At 39.2% G+C, this 27,237-nt stretch overlaps 1 protein-coding gene across 2 annotated transcripts; it reads right to left on the reverse strand.

Annotated features, from left to right (window-relative positions):
• Positions 1 to 365: 365 nt before the first annotated feature.
• Pxt (chorion peroxidase) lies at positions 366 to 21,251 on the reverse strand. 2 transcript variants are annotated; one of them, XM_089727989.1, is made up of 15 exons: positions 21,021 to 21,251; positions 15,826 to 15,993; positions 13,329 to 13,498; positions 12,266 to 12,404; positions 11,075 to 11,221; positions 9,845 to 10,018; positions 9,048 to 9,244; positions 7,852 to 8,038; positions 6,712 to 6,909; positions 6,091 to 6,235; positions 5,735 to 5,894; positions 5,351 to 5,509; positions 4,510 to 4,714; positions 3,386 to 3,500; positions 366 to 2,169 (listed from the first exon to the last, which is right to left on the reverse strand). In XM_089727989.1, the coding sequence occupies exons 1-15, from the start codon at positions 21,124 to 21,126 to the stop codon at positions 2,094 to 2,096; spliced, it is 2,346 nt and encodes a 781-aa protein (XP_089584115.1). In that variant the 5' UTR covers positions 21,127 to 21,251; the 3' UTR covers positions 366 to 2,093. The 2 variants fall into 2 exon arrangements, with proteins under 2 accessions (XP_089584115.1, XP_089584116.1); XM_089727990.1 differs by lacking the exon at positions 5,351 to 5,509.
• Between the last annotated feature and the right edge of the window lie 5,986 nt (positions 21,252 to 27,237).

The following is a 27,237-nucleotide window of genomic DNA, read 5'->3' on the forward strand; positions in this document are numbered from 1 at the left end:
GTAAAACTCACAGACAGCCCACTGAGTTTCTCGCCGGATCTTCTCAGTGAGTCGCGTTTCCGATCCGGTGGTAGACACTGCTCTTGCTAGGGCCAGTGTTAGCAACACTCCCGGTTTGAGCCACGTGAGGTCACCTACTCGCCCGGTTACGCTGACATAGCCTCTCAAGGCTATCAGCTTAGGTAGGAAAAAAAAGACACCCGTACGCGACTTGATGTATTGCACGCTACAAGTCTACGGGTCTAACTTAACAATAAAAGGAGGGAAACTTATCTACCAATTTACAGCAATAAAAACCTAATAAAACGATTAGTGTTGATATCTTATTAGCGTCTGTTATTTTGTGGTAGAAATAAAACAAAATATTTCGATCAATTAATATATATATATTTAATAATCTTCACTTTTATTATTCTATACAAACAAAAATTCAAGCAATCGCATGCATTCAAATAAAAATAAATCATATTTAAGTTTTATCTAATTAATTCTAGTTTTTTAATAAAGTAGGTAAAAACTAATGTTCTGTTCCGTTCCTATGCACTTAACAATTCTTTATGTTTATCAATCGTTAAAATACTTAAAACATAGGCCGTTTCTATCAATATTTAAAATGAAAAAGGTATTATTTTAAAACAATATCATTACCTACCTATTAAAAATTGAAATGGCGCGCAAATTCGCGAAATTCCATTCATAGTTCTTTATTGAAAATCCATTGAATAAAATATAATTCATTGATATAATTTTAAAAAGGACAAGCATGTTTCCGTGACATAATTTGTCGCTTTGCACTTACGTTAAAGAATGTTCAACGTAGTTTCAACGCTCCTCAATAGGTGGCGCTAAATTAAATTTATCGACTCACTAGTGCGTTCCAATGCTTTTTTTTTAAATTCTATATTTACTTTTCCTATATTTAATGACGAAACTTTGAATTTGTTGATCGGTCGAATGGGACACTTTTATTTTATTAAATATAAATAAAAATAAATGAAGAATAACGTAAATCTGCAGGCGTGACTCTCTAAAATGGTTGGACAATTGAAATTCGTAAATTTGTCTTCAAAATCGCAAAAACAGACTTAAACACCCCCGATTCCTGGATTTTTTAATGAAAAAATCATTGAATTAGGTACTTACACAGAACAAGTTAACGGATAACTTCACTAACATTTTGTTGAAGAGACAGATGCATCCAAACTGAAATCAAAGCCGTCGCAAGTGTACAATCAAACAATCAAACAAAATAATCAACAAAATCAATCGATAATCAGCAAAAGACACAACCAAAATGACGTTAGGCAATCAATCCAAGAATCCAATTGTTCGGGCACCAATTGGATTTTCGAATGATTAAAATCATAAAAAAATCAATCACAAATCAACCATCAAAATCGAACTAAAAACATCATTAAAATTGTGTCTTTTCCAAATAAAAAAAAACTACGATCTTTAAATAATAGCGCGACATGATTTTGTCGCAAAAGGTAAAAAACACATGCAAAATCAACAATCAAAAGATTCACTTTTGTGACAAAATCAAATTAAATCAAGATGTTATTTGACGGCTGTGATGTACAGTTGGGATGTTTAAAGAAATAGAAAAAAAAGAACTGGTAAGATAGACAATTTGAAGGGGAAAAACTTTTAAAAGACTGTTTTTAAATGCTAGTAATGTTTCCGTTAAGCCTACAAAGACACAACCTCGCTAATCCATTGCGACTGATGAAGACAAACTTAAAATGCAAAAATGTATTAGGCGAACAGAAATGTAACCAGTAAATTGACATAGATTATGTGGCCATAAAACAAAAGTCAATGGCGCCAAAATATAATTGAAATTCGAACTGATGGAACCTTTTTGTTTAAGGAAATAAATGAACATGTTTTATCTGATATAGTTTAGTTTAGATTAATTTGATATAGTTTACAATAGAACTAACAGGGTTTTAGTAGATAGGAGAGATATAGGTTTTGGCGCCATTTCATTCCGTTTTATTGTTTATGTAGCCTTCATTTACGTTCTCTTCATTTACTTGTATAACCTAAATAAAATACATAAAACTTAAACTACGAATTGGCGTTATATATTAAGTTTTGAGCGCCTTAAATCTGCTCAAATCCATAAAAGGTATGCGTCCACTGTTGCAAGCCACTAATTCATTTCTGTTACAAAGAAATGTATCCATTAATACAGTGTAATGCCACAGTTTCTGAAGGGTAGGGCAGCCGTTGTAACTATACTGAGATCTAAGAACTTAGATCTCAAGGTGGGTGACGCATTTACGTTGTAGATGCCTATGGGCTCCAGTAACCACTTAACACCAGCTGGGCTGTGAGCTCGTTCGCCCAGCTAAGCAATAAAAAAATTACTCCACTGTTCGCAGAAATCTCCTGCTAGTTCTTTCAAGGCAGCTGGTAGGTCTTGTGAGTCCGCATGGGTAGGTACCACCACCCTGCTTATTTCTACCGTGAAGCAGTAATGCGTTTCGGTTTGAACGGCGGGGCAGCCATTGTATTGTAGAACTGAGATTTAGAACTCATGTCTCAAGGTGGGCGCCGGCATTTTGTTGTTGAGGTCTATGGGCTCTGATGACTTAAGACCGGGTTTTATTGGCCTTGTAGGCAGTCGAGCATTCCACCCACCAGATGGTGAGTGGCTACAGTCGCTCATGGACGTCAGCAATGCCAGGAGCAGAACTAAAGCGCTGCGGCTGTATCCGTTGAGTAAAGCCAATGATGACGTCATTTGAGGCCAGCCAAAGGTCAAACACATTTGATTAAAAATAATGGTAATTAAAGATTCTTCTGCACAAAAAATTTGATTTTCTGTAATCAGCTAACCTATTCCACTAGAAATGTTCAAAACCCATCATTCGAAAAATCAGTTCTGAAGCTGGAGGAAGTGTGCGAAATTGAGACCAGTGTGCTTAGTGCAAGTTTTTTAACGTTTTCGATATCGTAAAAGTTAGCTCATATTTGTATGGAATGGAATCGTTTGCCTACGTTTGCCGCTAAGAGTGCTGTTCCAACTGCATACAAAATTGGGTTAACTTTTACGCTATCGAGAACGTTAAAAAACACGCACTAAGCATACAGATAACTGTCTACAATATCGAACTTTTTTTATTGCTTAGATGGGTGGACGAGCTCACAGTCCACCTGATGTTAAGTGGTTACTGGAGCCCATACACATCCACAAAGTAAATGCGCCACCCACCTTGAGATATAAGTTCTAAGGTCTCAAGTATGGTTACAACGGCTGCCCCACCCTTCAAACCGAAAAGCATTACTGCTTCACGGCAGAAATAGGCAGGGTGGTGGTACCTACCCGCGCGGACTCACAAGAGGTCCTACCACCAGTAAAGACCATTGTACTCACCCTGGTAGGTCTGCTCTAAGAAAGGCTTCAACTGGCTGGGTTACAAGTTCTATACCATCGCTATTGTCACAAATCAGTCTTGATAGTTTAACCTTCTTTATTTCTGTCAGTTGGCCTGCAAAATTAAGTTGTGTTAGTTCATTCAATCCACAAACATTGCCTATACAACATTAATCTATACAATAACACCAAATCTCTTCCCACCGAGTGCCACGAATGTTTGTCCGATGTGGGAATCGAAACCGCGACCCTTAGCGCAAAATTTAATGTTACGTATGTGCAGTTTAACGATTCATTCCAAAGTAAGCTTTATTCGAAGTAACAACTAAAATCAATTTCCATTAAAAAAAATGTAAATAACATTCAGCAATAAACAGTATTCTGTAGTCAAAAACAGTTTTCACTTTACATCTGTTCATCACTGTCCAGATCTATTAAGTCCAGATATATTTTATGACATTATTTTTTTTTTATTTTTTTTTATTGCTTAGATGGGTGGACGAGCTCACAGCCCACCTTATGTTAAGTGGTTACTGGAGCCCATAGACATCTACAACGTAGACGCGCCACCCACCTTGTGAGATACAAGTTCTAAAGTCTCAGTATAGTTACAACGGCTGCCCCACCCTTCAAACCGAAACGCATTACTGCTTTACGGCAGAAATAAGCAGGGCGGTGGTACCTATCCGCGCGGACTCACAAGAGGTCCTACCACCAGTAATTACGCAAATTATAATTTTGCGGGTTTGATTTTTATTACACGATGTTATTCCTTCACCGTGGAAGTCAATCGTGAACATTTGTTGAGTACATATTTCATTAGAAATTTTTTTATTGTAAATTTACACACAGAAATCAATTTAGATTTAGCATCACAATTATTTTTGTCTCCCTGCGTATTAGCTTGTACCCTAAGAGGCTATTCCAGCTTCTCTCCGACGGGTAGATGAGCTCAGGGGCTCAACCTGAGATAAATTGTTATCATTAGCCCTAGCAAAAGCAGTAGCTTCTACTACTGAATCGGAAACGCGATCCACTGAGGAAATCCAACGAGAAACTCAGTGAGCTAAAAAATGAATAAGAGCTCTGTGCTTATAATGATTCGATATAATCATTGTTCATACTTGGAGTAAAAGCGCCGGGATTTATATCAGGACCATTATCGTAGAAGTATCTATCTCCAGCCTTGAGCCTGTAGAACTGGTCGGCTATGATATGAGCAAACGTTGGCCCGATAACTGCCTCTTCCATCGGCGCCTCCAGCAGACCTCCAACCCAAAGGTCTATGTCTTCCGGACTCTCGTAGACCGACGCTAGACGCTTTGCAGCCTGACGGAGAGCACAAGTTAGCTAACTATTTCAAATATTTTTACTAATAGTAAGGCATCTTCTCAGTCCACTCGGATATGTACCACCACCCTGCTTATATCTACCGTGGATACACAATATATATATATAAATATAATTAAATGAAAAACTCCCATAGTTCCCAATGCCCAAATACCAAATAACATTTTACAAAAATATAATTCAAAGGGCCATTTTGTTCCGATTCGATCAAAACAAACTTTTATATTTTACGCAGAAATGTAACCACAATAAAGGTACGTATGGTACACCTTATTAAGCTGAGATCAATTCAGGCATAGGTTAGTGGGACTCAATTTCGCGTATCGCACAAGGCGACGAGGCATTTGTGGGTCATAAGGGGTATTGTTATCCCACTCAGTTTCAGATTTGCTAATTGTGACAGGCTTTCATAATACATTTGACACTTTGACATATCCTAAATACCTGAACGGCATTTATCAATGGATGCGCATAACCATTTAGCACTAGCACCACCTTTTGAATGATCAGATATGCGCGCTCCTCAGTCTGCTACTAGAAAGGCCCCCATCATCCAAACTCAGCTGTAATAACATAACCTGTTTTCAAGATAAGTTGAGAATAAGATCAACCTACACTTTGTGGAAATTGCTCGAAGCTTTCAAATGGCTGAAGCCCACACAAGCGCCGGTAGCTATTGTAGGATCTGACTCCGTAGTCTCTGCCGCGTTGAATGTTTATTGACGCTAGATCCAAACCATAGGGATTGGTGCCACGGAACATGTAGGACGTAAGCTATATATAGAACACTGTGTTAATTTCGTCAAAAACGAATCGGTAGATATAAAATTAATACCTGTAGAGCCTTAATATTAGGATTATCAACAGAATTTCTAATGGGATATAAATTATAAAATATGAAAACCTCTAATACACAATCTCTAAGGTAATAAAGGCTTCGTGAATATAAAAAAACTAATCAGCAAATTTCTGTTGGACTAATGCCAGTTTCCTACGAACCCCTTCAGAGATAAACGGATCGACACTCTGCATCGGTTGCAGCGTCAGGCCAATCAGCAGCCGATCCAAGAAGTGACGCAGCCGCATTCTCGACGGCTGAAACATCACTTCCGGTATCGATATGGTCTCGTAAACTTCTCCTGTTTTCGTGTTGGGAATTCTGGAAACGATTGTTTGGCTTTAAATTAAGCTCATTACCTTGGTCTTATTTCACAATGCCAACAATGTCAAACATTGGACGTCCAATATTCGTCCAATTCTTATGCGGTGAAGGCATCAACAGTACCATTAAGCCAAAATATTCTAAACGCCAAAGTCCTTCTATGGAAACAGAAAATACAAGGCATATGACTCACACAATTCTTCCATCAACAATGGAGTGGCCAAATCTCATGGCTGCGGCCGCGAATTCTGCTGTGATAGACGGATTGACTGTTGGATCGTACGACGAGGAATACTCTGATGATGGAGACAAATTGAAGAGCTGCATCATTTGGTGACCTTGTAAATAGCAAAAAATAAATAAATTCATCAATCAAATTCTAAGTTTTAAGCAGATCCAATAAAAGGTAAATAGGTATACTGGGACTCGCCTCTGGTAGGTATTGGTGACAACCAAATCTGTCCGCGACTACTCCTCCACTCACACTCACAGTGACGCTTCGGAGGCTTAAGGATTTATAAAAAGACTAAGAAAGTTTTCTTTCTAACAGTAACGAATTTGACAATGAAATGAAAAGGAGAGTTAAAAACGAATGACACTGTAGAAAGGTTGACGAGTGAGTTGAGAATTCATCTGGTATTCGCTTCCAGATCCCATAGCCTAGTAGTTGGGCATAGTAAATGCCACCAACATTAACATACCAATTATTTTTGTGACGTAACTTTGATGAGCCTAAGTTTAATTAATTTGGATGCATCATTTTCCAAGACAATAGATCGTGAATGTCCTATAATTGTATGTCTCGTTCTATTACCTATCAATAGAGGAAGCCACTCATTGTAAATGATATGCTGGAATTCTGCCTGCAGTATCCTTCTGGTCTCCATAAAGACCGTGTCTTCGTCCCAATGAGGGTTCAACCTCGACAGGGCTTGCGCGACTCGGTTGTGCTCCCTCGACCATAACGTGTGGAATGCTGTCAGTGAGATGAACTGATTCCCGTGACTGTCTCCTGTAAATTGAAAACTAGAATTTCTGGAGCCAATATTATGACAGAGCCTTTACAGGTCACAGACAACATTTCAGAGTTTTTAATACGGTTTTATTAACTTCAGACGTATGTATGTTTGTAACGGAATCTTTGAACATGATTTTGAACCCCTTTGAAAACGTCGGATTAACTCGAAATTTGGTATACTTATTAAGGACCGATGACAATTCAATATTAAAAAAAAATTAAATTCAACCAAAAAATTAAAAATAAATAATAGTTTAAAAAACTAACAAAATACGCTTTTATAGGGGTGCTTTTCAGGATGTTATCAAAATAACCCTGCTACTCATATCTGTTCATAAAATATTTAGTATAACTACGGATACCATGCACCCCACCTCAAATCATTTTTTCTTACACTATATTCAAATTTATTAAAATTTATTTTCTATTTTTTAGTTGGATTTTCTATAAAAGCGTATTTTGTTAGTTTTTTAAACTATTTATATAATTTATTATTGCACATCAATTGAACTAAAGTGATTCGCATTTATGTAGGTTTTTTGTTGTTGTTATCAATTTCAACTTGCTGAGTAGGCTGTGGTCCGTTCAGTATTAATTTACATATACAGGGTGTATTGTGTTATATATTTTTCTCATTGTCGCGGATATCTTTGTTAAAGGTAATTTTGTTTTTAAGCCGACCTAAAAAAAAGTGGTTGTAGTCAATTCGATTGCATTTTTTTGGTGTGCCATCTCAGAATTTTTTCTTTTCCTTTTCTTTTCTAGGTGAGCCGATTTTGAAGATTCATTTTGAAGTAAGAAATTAGGTTGAAAAACTTTTTTTTTATAACAAATATTCGTAATTAGACTAAGACATTCAAGGATGTAATAAGATTAAATTTTCTTTTCTTTTTAAGGATTTGGTTCAGAAACTACAAGAGGTCCAAAGCTTCTAACCTGATTCAAAGCAAGGGCTACCACCGTCCATATTAACGCATTCTCTTCTCTTAGTCAAAGGTGGGAGGGCTCTGCCAAAATCATTGAATGTCTTCAGAAACCCTCCCTCGCCGCGCACCAATGAGAGTTTTTCGGGAAAGGTGCCGTATAAGTGAGACAAATCAGGGTAATGCGTGGCGCCATTCATCTGTAAGTAATGTAGAAAAAGCACTGAGTTACAGCAAGTAACAAGTGCCTGTAACAACAGCTATGGGTAGTCGGTCATTTGGACCATCACTCCAGTAAGAGCTATTGTTATAGCAGATTTTTCGTAGTGCAGGTTTTTTTTTCTTTTTCTTACGTTCCTTTGCAGCGATTACTAATTATAATAATAAATATAATAATAATTTATTTATTAACCTTGAAAACATTCACATAACAGCTTGCTAAAAACTCTCCACACTGGGCACTGCCTGTCTCGTGGAGAGTTATATGAAACCTTTTCCCTTTTACCCAAATTCTCGTATGCCACTGTCGTATTTTGAAGGTAGGATGATAAAATTAAACAGCAATCTTACCTGAAACTCGTACGGTAACTGAACCAAGTCTCTAGATGAGTTAGGCATAAATTACAAACACCCACACACTTATCTTCATCACATTCAGAATTAAGCAAAAAATTATAATGTCTTAAAATAATTTTTGGCCTTTATTTCGTATTTTTCTTAATGATTATTGTATTTAATTAATTGCAAATATTACGTTTATAGTCACAGTATCAGCTCGTAAGTACCAATCGTAAAAGTTTTTACAGGTACCTACATAGATTAATTGAGATAATAGTGTCGTTTAAGACAATTTGACAATTATTGCATTTATTTAATTATAACCAGCTCTTTTCCTTTTTTTTAGACATCTATAAAGTAAATGCGCCACTCACCTTGAGATATAAGTTTTAAGGTCTCAAGTATAGTTACAACGGCTGTCCCACCCTTTAAACCGAAACGCATTACTGCTTCACGGCAGAAATAGGCAGGGTGGTGGTGGAACATTTGTTGAGTACGTATTTCATTAGAAAAAATGGTTCCTGCCTGCGGGATTCGAACACCGGTGCATCGCTTCAACACGAATGCACCGGACATCTTATCCTTTAGGCCACGACAAATTCGACTTCCTACAAAGAAGTCTACCAAACGAATGATATTCAGTACACTCACTTGCTTGGCATAGCCAACGGAACAATCGCTGGCTGGTGCGAGTTGCGTGCGCACGAAATTGAGGCATTTCTGACCAAAGAAACCATAGAAAGGGTCATCGGGAACTGCGGTGATTGGAGCACAGGCCCAGTGCTGCTGCTTCGGATGCAGTTGGTCCACACCGCCTTCAGCGCAACAGGATATTCCAGTGTTATTACCTGGAAGAATAGTAATTAAAGTAATTGAACTTCCAGTAATACTATACCCTTTGGGAAGGACAAGGTAGAAGCAAAAAGACCCCGCAGCCGATCACCTAGCCGCTGATGTGACCAAATCACCACCCTTAATGGGCTGACAGTCGCAACCACCCTACGAGAATCTGAGGACTGGAAACAGCTCACGAGATAAGCCACGTCAAGTTTCAAGGACACGACCTTCGGTAAAGAAGAAAGCGGCGAAGAACAAGTCTGAACCAGTACCTAAAACTACTACAAACAGTTTTCGGAATCCTTCTGGAAGACGAAATTTGAAGACTCCTAAGTGGTAGGTCGCGGTTCAGCTGTACCCTTAGCATTGCTAATTTTCATGATCTTCCATCAGATATGCCTTATGCTTGTCTGTCTATCAAGGCTATAAAAATAAAAACTGAACCATGTAAAAGATTTTTAAACTACTGCCCTTATACCTCCTTCCCATCATATTGCGAGTGGTAATGGAGAGCACTTTTTAGACAAGCTCTGGCCGTTCCCATGGCCTTAAATTACGAATATCTAGGAGCAGATTTGTATTTAAAATTTTCATTTTAAAGAATCACTCACCCGATGCGAACATAACTCCAGCGCTGGTGTCGTGTGCTATAAACTGTCCAAACTGCATGAACATGAGGTTGTGTGTGGGACTTGGATGATTTCCTTCTGGAAGGAGAACGCTGCTGACCACCCTCGCGCTCGGAAGGGGATTACCTGCTGCGGAGACTCTCATTGCCCACACGCCTGGGAAAGAAATTTATTGTTTACTAGTTGTACCCGTCCGCTTCGCTCGCTGGGCATTTAAAATTAACATTATTGTTTCTCACCCCCCAAAAATTTTCATCATTAACGCCTCCGCAACTGGTATAAGGACTCTAGCACTCATATAAATATTAGCCTATCCATTAAATACATGTATTTTCTACATGGATACTAAGTTTCAAGTCAATCGGATGCATGGTTCAGTAGTTATAACGGAACATCCGTAAAAACCACTGTAGATTTATATATTCTAACTACGAAGAAGTTAACATAACAAACCGTTGCTGGTAGGACCGTTAAGTATGTTCTTCACATTCCATCAGAACCACATTCCTCATCCATCGTTTTTTTATCTAAGGCTTTCCTCGCTCAAACTACAGCGTCAATGTGTGGCTAAATAAGGGCTAAGGGATGTTTTATTGTCACCTCTACTTTATTCGTTTGATTTTAATGATAACATTAATTTATTTCCCGCAGAGCAAATACAATTTTTGTTACTCTATATAAACCTCAGGACCCATGTGTTTTTTTTTTTGTATTGCTTAGGTTGGTGGACGATCTCACAGCCCACATGGTGTTAAGTGGTTATTGGAGCCTATAGACATCTACAACGTAAATGCGCCACCGACCTTGAGATATAAGTTCTAAAGTCTCAGTGTGGTTACAACGGCTGCCCCTGCCCCACCCTTCAAACCGAAACGCATTGCTACTTCACGGGAGAAATAGGCGGGGTGGTGGTACCTACCCGTGCGGACTCACAAGAGGTCCTACCACCAGTAAAAGTCGTGTTGAATGGTCACGAAAACCCACTGATATTACAAGGTCCACTTTAGAATTCTCAACGCATAACTTCTTAGACGACAGTTACCTATCCATAGAAATGTGGTGAGAGTTCGAATTCTAATGTACCTTTAATAGCAGTCTCAACTCAATGATTGTTTTGCGCCCGAAGATACAGTGTTGCATGTTCTATCCGTGAATCACCATACGTCCTTACATTGCTAAAAACACACATACCTTGAACTTTGCAATACCGACCGTCACTATAATCTGGTGGCAGAAGCCTCTCGAAGCCAGTATTGACAGCTCCCCACGTCGGGTTGGCCAGATTGTTGCACTCCCCGTCTATAGATCTGTACCGGGTTTGGGTATCCGGGCACTGCGGGGGCTTAGGGCAAAAGGGTCCTGGAAATAGAGATTCGTTTTGTTCGCTATCAATGCCAGATGAGCTGTTCGCGTCATAGGACTTATCTAATGTTCTCTGACATTGACAATACCAGAGCTCTTAGCTTTAACTTTACCTCAAACCTTGAGGCTGAACTAGTGTCAAGGAATCGTTCGTGTCCGTTGGGTTTTTGCAAACCGTAGACACAATTAAGATCAATCGTCTCTTACCACGAAAATCGTAGTGTTTTTTTTTGCTTACATGGGTGAACAAGCTCACAGCCTACCTGGTGTTAAGTGGTTACTGGAGCCCATAAACATCTACAACGTAAATGCGCCACCCACCTTGAGATATAAGTTCTAAGGTCTCGAGTATAGTTACAACGGCTGCCCTACCCTTCAAACCGAAACGCATTACTGCTTTACGGCAGAAATAGGCAGGGTGGTGGTACCTATCTGTGCGGACTCTCAAGAGGTCCTACCAGCAGTAAGTTAAAGGTAAAAGTGATAGAAACCAAGTCGATATTAATGCAATTGCTATAAAATACGGGATTCTAAGCCGTAAAGCTATTATAAAAATTCGGTTTTGCTCAAAGTTATGGTCAAACTGACGTCCTTCGAACTGTGTTCACCATTATTTGCTGCTCCAAGTAAATAAGGAGTGCACGGTTGCGTCTGTATTATACTTGAAAGGACAACCGCTTTAACGGCCGTCTGGTGTAGTGGTAAGTGACACGGTCACTACACAAGGGGGTCGCGGGTTCGAATCCCGCCAAGGGAAGATATTTTTATGATAAATACAAAATGTTTTTTCCAGGGTTATGGATGTATATTAAGTATATCTGTATAATAAGAATCTTACATTTATTTCCGTTATCTGGTACATGTAACACAAGTTCTTTACGAACTTAGCACGGGACCAGTTAAAGTGGCGTGACTGTTAGTAAATATTTATTTATTATTATTTTTACCGTGAAACGGACAATAGATCTTTTTTCTATCGATCAAAAAATTATAATCGAGAACTTATCATAAAACATCATGATATTAAGAATATTAACGTACCATCAGTATGTCCTGTTGCTCCCAGCTCCAACTCATCATCAGAGACCGCCTGTCGAGACTTCAGTTCCAGAGCAGCAAAGACGTTCAACAATCCACCTCTGCCAAGCCCCTCAACTCTTTTGTCGTACGTAACCATGGACTGATGAAAACGATGTTTTGTGAAATTCCTATTATGATTTCTCATAAACACGTCGTTCTTCAAACAATAATCTAAAGTTGTACCCGTCCGCTTCGCTCGCTGGGCATTTAAAATTAACATTATTGTTTCTCACCCCCCAAAAATTTTCATCATTAACGCCTCCGCAACTGGTATAAGGACTCTAGCACTCATATAAATATTAGCCTATCCATTAAGTACATGTATTTTCTACATGGATACTAAGTTTCAAGTCAATCAGATGCATGGTTCAGTAGTTATAACGGAACATCCGTAAAAACCACTGTAGATTTATATATTCTAACTACGAAGAAGTTAACATAACAAACCGTTGCTGGTAGGACCGTTAAGTATGTTCTTCACATTCCATCAGAACCACATTCCTCATCCATCGTTTTTTTATCTAAGGCTTTCCTCGCTCAAACTACAGCGTCAATGTGTGGCTAAATAAGGGCTAAGGGATGTTTTATTGTCACCTCTACTTTATTCGTTTGATTTTAATGATAACATTAATTTATTTCCCGCAGAGCAAATACAATTTTTGTTACTCTATATAAACCTCAGGACCCATGTGTTTTTTTTTTGTATTGCTTAGATCGGTAGACGAGCTCACAGTCCACCTTGTGTTAAGTGGTTACTGGAGCCCATAGACATCCACAACGCAAATGCGCTACCCACCTTGAGATATAAGTTCTAAGGTCTCAAGTATAGTTACAACGGCTGCTCCACCCTTCAAACCGAAACGGATTACTGCTTCACGGCAGAAATGAGTAGGGTGGTGGTACCTATCTATACGGACTCATAAGAGGTCCTACCATGTTGGCAAGTTATCTCAGGTTAAACCCCGCTCACCTACTGATCCGCGCGTGCTTAGAATAGGATAGAATTAGGCATCAAGTAATTTACCAAATGATGCCCGTAACTAGGTGCCGAACTACTGACGATTGTATCAGCAGAACGTTCTAGAACTTTCTCGTTCGCTATCCACTGGACCATTTTCTGCCTTGATACGTCATGGCTGCTTTTGATGTCTTCTATAGTGATGGCGTCAGAACGCTGAGTAGCTTCTAATTGGGCTGAAAAGACAGAAACACTTTGATTAACAATTATCGTATTTTTTTTTGTGTGTATTTATCAGTTCGGGGTCGACCTAAAAGTCCAAATCTAAATTTTATTACCGACAGCATTTCTTTCGTTACTGAACATGAACTTCGCTGCGTCTGTCGCCAAATAGGAATCTAGTTAAAAGCGGATTCGTGCTAATGTCGCCTTCGTGAAATCTATTTAATATACTAGTTACTAGCTTCTAATAAAAACATTTTTTACTGGCGGTAGGACCTTTTGTGAGTCCGCACGGGTAGGTACCAAAGCCCCGCCTATTTCTGCCGTGAAGCAGTAATGCGTTAAGGTTTGAAGAGTGGGGCAGCCGTTGTAACTATACTGAGACCTTAGAACTTATGTCTCAAGGCGTGTGGCGCATTTACCTTGTAGATGTCTATGGGCTCCAGTAACCACTGAACACCAGGTGGGCTGTGAGCTCGTCCACACATCGAAGCAATAACAAAAACCTTATGTCGGCCTAGCAGAATCATTCAACCGGAGGTTTACCTTCACTTTGCAGTCTTTAAATTATCCTTTGCGTATTATGGTCACTATTTATGTAATTTGTTCGGCATCCTTTAAAATCTCAAAAAGTTTCCAATACATACACTGCTGCTCCTCAACATTTTCCCTATAGAGATCATCGATTTGGAGACATCAATGGTAGATAATGTTAGCTTACATTTCTCCTCCTTAGGTACATTAAAGCTTACATTGGCCTATTTAAAATGCCGCTTTATCTTTGAGGAGGGCATTGAGACTGGCATTATCCTTCATCGATTTGGAGACATCAATGGTAGATAATGTTAGCTTACATTTCTCCTCCTTAGTTACATTAAAGCTTACATTGGCCTATTTAAAATTCCGCTTTATATTTGAGGAGGAGATTGAGACTGGCATTATCCTTCAAGGTCAACAGCAATAATCACGCTATCAGCTTCAGATGATATAAGGCAGACTGTGGTCTTATAAAAAATCTAGCTATCTTCTAGGATCTGCCGGTACCACTGGTTAAAAATTGGCACATTTTTATCTGTTTCCATAACGCCGGAAACACTGATGAATATAAGTTAAATACAAATTCACTTGTAAACCTTGCTCGATAAATTGACACACATTGATAATTAAATTAGCCGTAGTTTTATCATGCCCTAATATATAAGGACAAATAATTTCACGTTTTTTAATTATCCTCATGAGAGAATCAAGGATGGTCGACCTTTTATTGATTTCAATTTTTTATTTATCTATTTATTTTTTATTGCCATTGTAGGCAAACGAGGATACGGCCCACCTGATGGTGAGTGGTTAACGTCGCCCATGGACTTCAGCAATGCCAGGGTCAAGTCGCTGCCTACCGTTAAGTACTCTCCACAAGTCTCGTTTAAATATCTCCGCTTGCTATGTGTTTTATACTAAGGACAGTGCTTTGAGCAAGTTTTCCAGACGATCCCTTCTATTACAAGAGCACCATTCGCCATAGGGGCAGTGCTCATTTCTATTACCTATGCGTTCATTGACAGAAAAATACGACCTTCGTCGGCACAAAAAATAATTAATTTTTCTTTTGTTTTTAAACCTCTCGGGATTATTAACATCATAAACACAATTTTTTAACTAAAGGTTGATCACCACGAATTTTAGTTTTATTTTTTTATATGATATTATTTTAAATTACGGGAAAGCGCTGAAATATCGGAAAATCCTTAAAACTAAAAGCTCGCTAGGAGCTCATCGATAGTAATATTTTTAACGTACATTAATTAACAGTAACTATTAGTTCGTTGACCTCGCGATTCTCTTATTTACATTCCATTGCGTGCAGAATTCGTAAACGGTTTACTTAAACTTAAACTTACAGTAGGCAGCGGCTTGGTGCTACCCCTGGCATTGCTGACGTCCGCGAGCGTCAGTAAACACTCACCATCAGATGGGCCGTACACACGGCTGCCAACACGGGCAATAAGAACAATATATATATATAAAAATAAATTGCTGTTCGTTAGTCTCGCTAAAACTCGAGAAGGGCTGGACCGTTTTGGCAAATTTTGGTCTTGAATTATTTGTGTTAGTCCAGAGAAGGTTTAAAAGGTAGATAAATATGAAAAGGCTCAGAATTAAATAAAAATAACAATTTTGTTTTTCCTTTGATGTGTCCCCCCGTCGGACGGATTCCTTTTGTTTGTTTTAAGTTTATTTTATACAAAAGTTTAGTTATTTTATTTATCGATTGAGGCACTACGAAGTCTGCCGGGTCAGCTAGTAAAAAATAAAACTTTGTAGACAATTCTCTTTGACGTACCTGAATGCTTTTGCCCGGTGAAGCAGCAGATACCGATGTGTCCAAGGACCAAGTGGCAGGTCGGATTCAACGATCCCGGTCTGACGTGGGCTGGACATTTGACCTTCGGGACACACTTCCCGCCTCTGGGGCAGACGGCGCATGGTCGCTCTTGTACGTGAATGTGTTCTTCATAAGGAAAACGAAAGAGTAATCAATTTAGCATTCTGTTTTTCGTCAGCGTGACAAGATTTTACAAGTAGCTCGTCTTCCTACGTCGTTAGCCTTGTGGTTATTGAGTGTTATAACTAATTTCATTCTTTAAACACACACAGAAGTATTTACATAAGAGGCACAATTTAAATTATGATGTAAATTATATATTTGTACATACGCGTAGAATAGGGATCGCGTAGCGTAAAATAAAATAATAATAATAATAAATAAATAATAAAGATCATTTATTGCCTTTCACATCATAAAATGAAATACAAAAAAAAAGAAAAGCAAAAAAAAGAGAAAAAGGCAAAAAGAGGTGGCTCAGCTATTGCTGTTCAAGGTTGATAAATTGAACAGCGCTGATTTTCAGTCACCCCCGTTTCCCTTTGGTTCTTTGCGGGAATGAAGACTCCGTACGTGTGTACATACTCAGAATATGGTATAAATTAGTAAAATTAGTAAATTATAAAAATTTAAGAAAAAAAACAAAATAAAAATCAAATTAAATGGTGAACCCGAAAACAAAACCAAAAATTTAAGAAAAAAACAAAACAAAAATCAAATTAAATTAAATGGGTAAAACTTACACTGTTCCAAAATCTTCTGTTATAATAATAATTAAAAATTAATTAACACTATGCCGCCTATGTAAATGCCGCCACCCACCTTGAGACAGGAGCTTTGAAGCTCAGTTTTAACGTGGACGTCAATCGTGAGCATTTGTTGAGTACGTGTTTCATTAGATAAGTTAGTACCTGCGGGATTCGAGCACTGGCACAGATTCCATCGCTTGATACGAATGCACCGGGCACCTTATCCTTTAGACCACGACGAGTTTATAATTATCCATTGCAACTCTATATAGGTAGATTGTGAAGGAAGATTTATTAGAACACTTGCGATTTTACTATTTTGCACAATGACGTCAACATTCAAGAGCGCGATATAAATACAAAGCGACAGATGACACCGAAAATGAGTGCTCCTGAGTCGATGCCCCTCGTAAAACGCTATCTAAATCGCTGTCTCTTATCTAACATATCATGAACCTAGCCACTCCGAACAGACAACATAATAACAAAGCCTATATATGTATATTCTTTATTAAATACGTAATTAAATGCGATGTTGTCGTTGTATTAAAATTTTTACGTTTATCTTAGTTATCTGACAGATCACGTAACAAGAAATCACGTTTTTGACGCGGCTTGAGGACACACCCAGCGGAGTGTTTTTATTGTTGTAGATGAATCGGAAGCGGTTTCAGATCACTAGTGACGGTCCTCGTCGAACGCGTCGCTTGCGACGAAGGACTCGACGAGTGAATTAACCCATAGACACAGCCCACTGAGTTTCTCGCTCTTGCTAGGGCCAGTGTTAGCAGCACACCCGGTTTGAACCCCGTGAGCTCACCTGCACTTCAAGGAGAAGCTGACATAGCCTCTCAAGGCTATCGGCTTAGGAAAAAAAAGCACAGAAAAAAAACGCCCTTGATTCCTCCTCCAATCCTGCTCGTTTTGTCTGAAGGGGATCACATCCATCCATGACTTCACGATGCTGTTCCTGTCTTCAGCTACTGTAAGAGCATTGACTATGGTGGAATCGTGGTGCAGACCTTATCAGACCAACGCATTAAACAGCGGTACACTTTGTCGGTAATCACCAGTTTTTCAAGATTGTCTACCTACCTACCCTTCAATGAAGGTTGCACGATAACGTATTAAACATATAGTCATGGTTACTAGTCCTTACCCTAAATGATTAATAATTATAATTAATAGTAAATAATTAATTAGAGGATGGCAACACTAAAAATATTATAAAAATCTCCTTGACCGTTGTCCTTAAACGACAATCTGTTTTCAAATAACACGTGACTGTAAAAAAATATTTTGATATTTATTTTTAAGTTTGTTCACGACAAAATCTCGTAAAAAGTTAAATCATGTCTCATAACTAAAATCTATGATCACTGCGAAAAAAATTAACCCATCAAACATGTAATTGGGTACGTACTATTAATTGTGTTGTTTCTTTGTATTAGAGTACTTTATGGTAGGCAGCGGCTTGGCTCTGCCCCTGGCATTGCTGAAGTCCATGAGCCGTATGCTCGTCTGCTTACAAAGGCAATAAAAAAAAATTCACTAAAATAGGTTAGCATATTATTGAAACGCTAATCAAAACGCTATTCGAGAATCACCGTATTTCGGCTTAAGACAAATAAAAATCACGCTATGAAACGAAAACGCGTCATTTACATCGAAACACGAAGTAAAGTGTTGATTCTAAAATACTGCATCGTGTCTCGGTAATAAATAACACATAATGATGACTCTCCAAAAATGTCTGCATCAGGAAGGATTGAAATCTATTAGCAGAAATTTAAGTGAGTTTATTTTTCGCCCATACGCTATAAGAAATGTAAAAAGAAAGATAATATTTTATGTATAAAAGAAGTAATAGAAAATTTACTGGTGGCAGGACCTCGTATGCGCGGTGACCACCACCCTGCCTACCCCCAAATAAAAATCAAGCCATTAAAGCACAAACAATGGATTACGAAAAACGACTAAAAACTTATTACAAAACCCGTGGGGACAATGACACATTGAAAGCATGTAAGAAACGGCTTTGAATTAACAGTCGCCCGTGTCGGTAACAATCTTAGTAAGTAGATTGCTCGAAGGATATAGAGTCATTTACTGGTGGTAGGACCACATGTGAGTCCGCGCGGGTAGGTACCACCATCCTGCTTATTTCTGCCGTGAAGCAGTAATGTGTTTCGGTTTGAAGGGTTGGGCAGCCGTTGTAACTATACTTGAGACCCTAGAATTTATATCTCAAGGTGGGTGACGCATTTCCGTCGTAGATGTCTATGGGCTCCAGCAACCACTTAACACCAGGGTGGGCTGTGAGCACGTCCACCCATCTAAGCAATAAAAAAAAACAAGACGACATTACAAGAATACAAAATCTTAAGGACGTGATCAGAGACATCGCTTCGTATCCTTTGAAGCTGGATAGGCGGTTTATCATGTCGACCTAGTCATTTCAAAACATCGATATGATGTCTAGTGGTCGAAATAATCTCGCATGGTTTCATCATCCTGCGTATTTCAGCCGCGGTAGCTTCTTGTTTTTTCCTTTTTTTTATTGCCCTTTTAGACAAACGACTAGCATACAACCCACCTGATGGTGAGTGGTTACCGTCGACCATGGACGTCAGCAATCCCGGCAGCAAGGCCACTGCCTACTGCTTTGGGAGAGCCACGCTACAATCGAGAATAAGATCTCACGCCTCAAGGTTGACAACGGCATTCATCTTATGATGTCCAGCTATGGTTAACAAGTTTACATCAAATGGGTTCACTAATTAGCGCAATAAAAAAATCGTTGTGAATTATCATTAAATAATAATAAATAACTGGGAACTAATCACGCGCACGAGCACATCAAAAGATGTGTGTGTGCAGATAAATATGAAAATTCTCGGAATTAAATAAAAATAACAATTTTATTTTTCCTTTGATGTGTCCCCAGTCGGACGGATTCCTTTTATTTCTTTTAAGTTTATTTTATACAAAAGTTTAGGCCTTTTATTTATCGATTGAGGTACTACGAGTCTGCCGGGTTAGCTAGTAATAATATAGATAATAAAAACCCAGACAAAGAGCAAACAAACCCGTAAATCACACGAATGTTTGCCCGATGCGGAAAACAAACCCGCGACACTTGACGTGAGTCAGTGGCGCTAGCTACTATACTATCTAATCAATCAATTATAATTTTAGTGTTTATATAAATAACTAGCTGTACCCGTCCGCTTCGCTGGGCATTTAAAATGAACATTATTATTTCTCACCTCCACAAAGATTCTCATCATTAACGCCCCCGCAACTGGTGTAGGGAGTCCAACATTCATATAAATATTAGCCTATCAATGAAGTACATGTATTTTCTACATGGATACCAAGTTTCAAGTCAATGGTCATGGTTCAGTAGTTATAACGGAACATGCGTAAAAACCACTGTAGATTTATAATATATTAGTATTAGTATTAGTATAGATTGTGAGAGCATTTGCAGTTGTATCCCCAGAGCGGAAGCAACCTTCATGCTCTTCATGCTTCTCAACGTCCAACGGAGCGTGGTACTATTGAAGAACATAAAGGGCCTTTTTACTCATTGGTGGGATGAACTTAATCATGGCTTACCTGATGCTAAGTGTTTACCGGATACCGTGATAAATGAGTTCTAAGTCTCACTCAAAAAGTGAAAATTAATTGTCTTCTCTTCTGATATGACAAGCCATTATTGAAAAAAATGCGGTTTCAATTGACTTGTCGACTGACATTTTTTGAGTCTATTACCAGTCAAAATTGAGTTACAACTAAAAGTTCTAATGACAACAATAAGTGATAGAAACTAAACACAATCTAAAACATAAGTTAAATGAAAATAATATATGGACAAAATTTACATTAATTATACAAAGTATTTATAAGATTTTTTTATGCACAAATTTCTTTTAATTTTATCAATACATTGATGAGGTTCGAACGCGCATATTGATTAAGTTCAGAGTTGTGTCTGCCATTTTTATTAACACACTAAACTGGGCGGGCAGTGATGTTTGAATGCTGCATTAACACAGAAAGGATTCTTCAAGGAAGCGTGTTCGATCACCGATTCGGCTTCGGTAATATCGCTGGGAAAGTAAGCTACTAATGAAAGTGCCTCTCATGGAAGTAATATGCTAAGTTCCGTGTCAGCCAGAACATTGTAGTTTTAAAATAAAATTTCTCTTATCTTAAGATTTTTTGAAAACCTTTACGTAATAAAAAGCTATAGATATTTTAAAGGCCACAAATTTTTGTTAATGCGACCTCGGAATTTTGATAATCTGTCGATCTCTTTATCGGTACCACTAGAAATTATTACCAATCTTCTTTTGAACTGCTTTTCCTGTCAAAAAGTCGTAATGAAGGTCAACTCACCTGAGGCCTCACGTGCGCTGCCTTCGTAAACGTGACAAGAACTATCCTCAATGACACTCAATAAGAACACATTAATTAAGAGCAAAATGAAGCTTTTGAAATTCATTATTAACGCCAAACCAATCACGGATTTAAATAGGTTTTAATCATTTTATTTGCATTTCATCAAAATACGTTCGCACGCGCCATTGTTGGAGCTGAAAGAAAGGGAACTTGATTAAATCTCCATACCGTACGAAATGTGAAATAGACGAGGGTAGTTTCAAATAATTTGTGACGTGACATTCATTCGCACTAGCGTCGTATATAGGTTACTCGTGTTTTATAGCTGTAGAAACACTCACGCTCCATCTATTATTGAGCGGTAGGTAGTCAGTATCTAGAGATGACATAAGGGAAATGCTATCTGTTTTGAGACAACATTGAATTTTCAGTTCTATTTCGTTCGTATCACGACTCAAATCGGGACAGCGAACAAGAGCACTTGTTCCCGTTTATGTAACCAAGACTAACAGAAGAAAGAGGGCAAAAACAATTGCCGTACGCATCTGATCGATGGATCTGAGAAAGCAGACTGAGAAGCCAGTCCAGTATTTAGCGGCTACTGGCATCCATGAATACCTTGTGTGAGTTCACCTTGAAGCACGATGTGTCAATTGCCATGACATAGCCTTTCTTGATTTTTTTTATTGCTTCGATGTGTGGACGAACTCACAGCCCACCTGATGTTAAGTGGTTACTGGAGCTCATAGTCATCTACAGCGTAAATGCGCCATCCACATTGAGATATAAGTTCTAAGGTCTCAGTATAGTCACAACGGCTGCCCCATCCTTCAAACCGAAACGCATTACTGCTTCACGGCAGAAATAGGCAGGGCGGTGGTACCTACCCGTGCGGACTCACAAGAGGTCCACCAGTAAACAACAACCTAAGTAAATCTGAACAAATTAAATGATGATACAGAGGTTTGTCGTTGAACGCGGATCACGGAAAAACTACTTGATAGATTTCGGTCCTTATATCAGATTGAAACCCATGAGCTCTCTCACCGCCCACTAAGAAGTCAGAACCCCTCGTGGTATAGGCCAAAAAAATCAAACATAAACCAGATCAGAATTGATTTAATGACTACCAAACCACAAAATAAAAGGAACCAAGACATATAAAGCTGTTGCTAAGAACTAACTAATGAAAATGTTAATGTTTTGTAGTAATTGAATACAAATGTGAAATACAAATGGTCGTTTTTTATTCATCTGAACCATACGGAGAAACCTTGAAGGGGATTTTGGCGAGGAATATTCGGAAGTTAACCGTATGCCGTTAACCGTAAGATATGTACTGACTTGGACCAATGCCCACCTGATCTGAGACCAAGCCAATAATTCCGTTTCAATGAGCAGGAAAGGCCAAGAAAGGCTAGGAAAGGCCTATGTCATGCCACTTAGGACTTTGAGCGCTAGCGTTAAGGTAGAAAACGACATGGAGCAATATCTTTGTGCCCCGACAGCCACTTAATATTTCTTAGATCAGATCGGTTACGCTCTTCATTCAATATTTTACCATTCAAATTAGAACTTTGTGTTTTGAATGAAGAAAAAAAACCTTAGCTCTTCAAGAATATCGTTGTGTCGTCCTCAAAAACCAGATGTTGAATTCCTGATCGAAAATCTAGTTTAATACAACGGAATTTCATTATATTATTTGTATTTGCATTGAATTCGCGGTATTGGGTGGGGCTTGCACCATCTACTGGACCTGTAGAACGAGATACGAGAACGAGTTAATACCACAAAGAACTATGTTTATCGGAATTTCGTTTAAATCTATATATTAATACGTGAAGCAAAAACTTTGTACCCCTTTTTACGAAAATTGCGCGGACGGAGGAGTATGAAATTTCCCACGCTTACAGAGAATTTAGAGAAGGAGTGCAGAACGTTAATATTGTTTTAAATTATGCATGAAAAATACATTTAATCAATAAAAAAAAACATTACACACACTATCATGTATTTGACACACACATGCATGCATACTATTTGACTATTGTCAAACTTTTCTTATTGCTTATAGTCTTTTTTTTTTGTTGGTCAAATTGAGAATAGATTAAATAATGTTTGTCTTTATTATGTAATATTTGTTTAAGTGTATTAATCTATGATTATAGAAGTACGAGTATAATAAATAGTCTTTGACTGTTTGACAATAGAATCATTAGTGTACAGACTTATAATTAATTAATTTCGACTACTGTGGGACCACTATAGTATATATATAAAAAAATGTGTGTGCGCGGAGAAACCCCTCCATTTGTGTAAACCTTAATTACAACTTTAATGACAAATTCCTAAAATATATTTTTATATATTAGTATTATATATTAGTGCATCGGAATTTAGTCGCTACATGATTGCATTTAAGATAAAAAACATTAAGGTTAATTCAAGAGTCATAACCTAACAACGCTATCCCATTAGAGAGGTTCCGTGTGCCTTCAATCGGGAAATGAATGTCATTTATACGAGACAAGAACCAGTACATTCAGATCCGATAGCTAAAGCGTAGACTCCAATGGAGTACTGAACCCGGATTTCATGGTAAAATAGTCAAAGCGAATTTCAACCGTTAGGCAAACGAGACGATGTAATTATGAATCTTGTTTGCTTATACAATTATGTGTTTTTTTTTTTTTTATTGCTTAGATGGGTGGACGAGCTCACAGCCCACCTGGTGTTAAGTGGTTACTGGAGCCCATAGACATCCACAGCGTAAATGCGCCACCCAACTTGAGATATAAGTTCTAAGGTCTCAAGTATACAACGGCTGCCCCACCCTTCAAACCGAAACGCATTACTGCTTCACGGCAGAAATAGGCAGGACAATGGTACCTACCCGCGCGTGTGAGTACAAGAAGTCCTACCACCAGTAATATATGTATATGTGTATACCTCATAATTAATATAGCTATTTTGATACTTCGCCCTCTATGTCAGATGACTTATTTTTAAGCCGCGGACCAAAGTCTAAAGATGACTACAGACCGCTAAAGAAGATCTAACGGTTTTCCAAAACTAGCCTTAAATGTTTGCTTCTTGCATAAACCCAACCTTGCCCGTAACGATCATTCGATATGAAACCTTAATAGCATATCATTAATATTGATTTTTCGAAGTCAAAAGATATCACTAAAAAGTCACGACACAAATATTTAATTCTTCTCACGAAAGATTATCAGTCGAATTACAATATATAAGAATGGCTAAAGGTGGGCATTCAGTAACGTGGTCAACGCAGAATATGCGGTAATGGTAGTAGTAGAAGCAAGTCGGGTATTAAATACTCAAAAGAGTTCCCAAATGAAACTAATTTTAAAAAGTTTAATGAACTTTGAGAAATGAAACAAAGATATCTTTTTTTTTTGGTCAGGAGGAAATCGCCGGACTTCCGCCCTTCACTGGGGATGGAGGGCGGGGCATGTCGGAGTCGAATCGACTAAAACCTCTTGTCGCTCAACAACCAACGTCCAAACCTCGCATGAGAAAGAACTCATGAAGAGGCAGAGGGGGGAAAGTGAAGCGTTTAGTGCGGAGCACATCTCTCCCATCACCCTCCCCCTCGGGACGCCGGTCCGGCGGTCGTCGGCGCCACGACCACCAGCCCTCTCGGTTGGCACGCTATCCGAAGCCCGCCTAGATGGCGCCGGTTAGAGTGAGCTATCCTACGGAATACCCCGCTGGATCAGAACCAGCGTGGGTCGAGGATAGCCGGCCTTCCATCACCCGAATGCTCTTGCGTAAAACGCGTGCAGAGCAGCTTGCACGTCCTCTTCTTAGGCCCTCCTCGCCGGTCCCCAGACCGACATGTGAGGGGGACCCGAAACACTTAGAGGGCCAGGGCTTGGCGAGATCCGCCTCCCTGGCCCCCGCTCGACGGCGGCGGGATTGTGCGTCTCTCACACGCCCCGCCGCCTCCTTCTACGAGATGGTGCACTCGCAGAAGTCGAGCATCGCCTTCCACGACTCGTCGTTACCGAGCATCGATGCCACATCACTCGGCAACGACAAGTCGTTTCCTATTTTTGCGACGAGGACACGGCGCCACCCCTCCCATGCGGGGCAGGCAACGAGCGTGTGCTCCGCCGTGTCCAAGTCGCAACCGCAATGGTGGCACTCTGCCGTCGGCTCGGCCCCGATCCGGTGCAGGAACTCACCGAAGCAACCATGCCCAGTGAGCACCTGCGTGAGCCGGAAAGTGAGGCGTCCTCTGTCACGATTCACCCAATCCACAGGGACCGGGCGAATCGCCTCGACGGTCCTACGACCAGCCGAAGGATCAGCCAGCCGTCTGGACCATGACTCCAGCACGGACCGCCGAGATTGGGCCCTCCGCGCTCTGACCACACCGGGCCTGGGACGCGCCACGCCCCGGGCACGAAGGTCAGCCCGCCACTGATAGTCAGCGGCGAGCGCCTCCGCTTCCAGAACCCAAGGCGGCGTCCCAGCCAGTACACACGCCGCCTCAAAGGAGATGGTGCGATAACCACGGATGACCCTGACCGCGATGGTGCGTTGCGGCCGCTGCAGCAACTTCGCCACCCTCGCGGCCAGGGACGTGCTAAATGCGTGCTTTATTTGTTTGTTAGTTTTCAAAGCGTTTCCGCGTTGCTTTTCCGATTGGGGTTAAATTTTATAAGTTATTTTTGACGGAAGTTGTAGGATATAGTATACAATGAACGTACAACAACTGAATCCATGATATTACCAAAATCTGCCCCTTACAATATTATTTGATTACGCTTTTATCTGTTATTTTTTTATCTAAATAAAAAAAAGTCGTGATTTCTATCATCAATCTTCCGTATACACATCTTGTCAGCGTATCTTTAAAATTTAACAATACACATGAAATCCCAAAACCAATATTGTAATTCATTAGTTTTTTGTAAAATTTACCAAGCTATAAACTCTTTTACGTTGATTTAACATTTTCATTATTTGACATCCACAAACATCACGAGTGCTAATTACATAGTTGATTATTTAGAATGATAATACCCGTATACGTTTCATATATAAATACTCTCTGCGTAATATGCTTTGCGACATAAATAGCTAAGAAGGAATTTAAAATCGCGGGCCCAATAGGTCTAACCATTGGACTGTCGTCATTACGGGTCCTCCCGATCCATTAACGATACTTTTAGGTACCTCAAGCACCGGTCACCGTCCTTGCCGAACCCGTCGCTTGCAACCAAGGGCTCGACGAGTAAATTAACCCATAGACACAGACATAAACCACACAGCCATAACCCATAGACAGTTTCTCGCCGGATCTTCTCAGTGGGTCGCGTTTCCGATCCGGTGATAGATTCTGTGAAGCACTGCACTTGCTAGGGCCAGCGTTAGCAACACTCTCAGTTTGAGCCCCGTGAGCTCACCTAAGCGTCAAGGAGAAACTGAAATAGCCTCTCAAGGCTATCAGCATAGGTAGGGAAAAAATGAACTGTGGTGGCTTCGAAACTATGGAGGAAGGTAGTAGCTTTGTCCAAGACCATAGACAGGTATAAATTATTATAAGACTATACACGTATTTGATATGTTTTTATGAAGATCTTATCTATATATGAATATACGTGAAGCAAAAACTTTGTGCCCCTTTTACGAAAATTGCTTGGATAGATGAGAATTGAGTTTCCCACACTTATAGGGAATATAGAGAAGGAGTGCAGAAAGCTATTTATTTTTTAATTATACATAAAGAATACATTGAATCAATAACAAAAAAACATTACTCACACTACCATGTATTTGACACTCACACGCATATGCATATTTTGTTGTTTATTGTTAGTCTGTAGTCAAATTAAGAATAGATTATGATTGTATGTCTTTAAATTATTTGTCTATAGTGTAGCCTTGGCGAAATCTATCATTATAGAATAATATTAATAGAGAAACGATGATTATAGAAATGTGACAATAGAACCATAATAATGTTCAAACTTATGATTTAAATTAATTGTGGTCGAGTTTCGACCACTGGGCGATTAGTGCTATGAAGGAACTATACTGAGACCTTAGAACTGATATCTCAAGGTGGGTGGCGCATTTACGTCGTAGATGTCTATGGACTCCAGTAACCACTTAACACCAGGTGGGCCATATGCTCGTCTGCCTACAAGGGAAATAAAAAGATATAAAAAAGGTTGTTAGG

The sequence above is a fragment of the Bombyx mandarina genome, chromosome 06 (assembly GCF_030267445.1).
Source record: "Bombyx mandarina strain Sakado chromosome 06, ASM3026744v2".
NCBI lineage: Eukaryota > Metazoa > Arthropoda > Insecta > Lepidoptera > Bombycidae > Bombyx > Bombyx mandarina.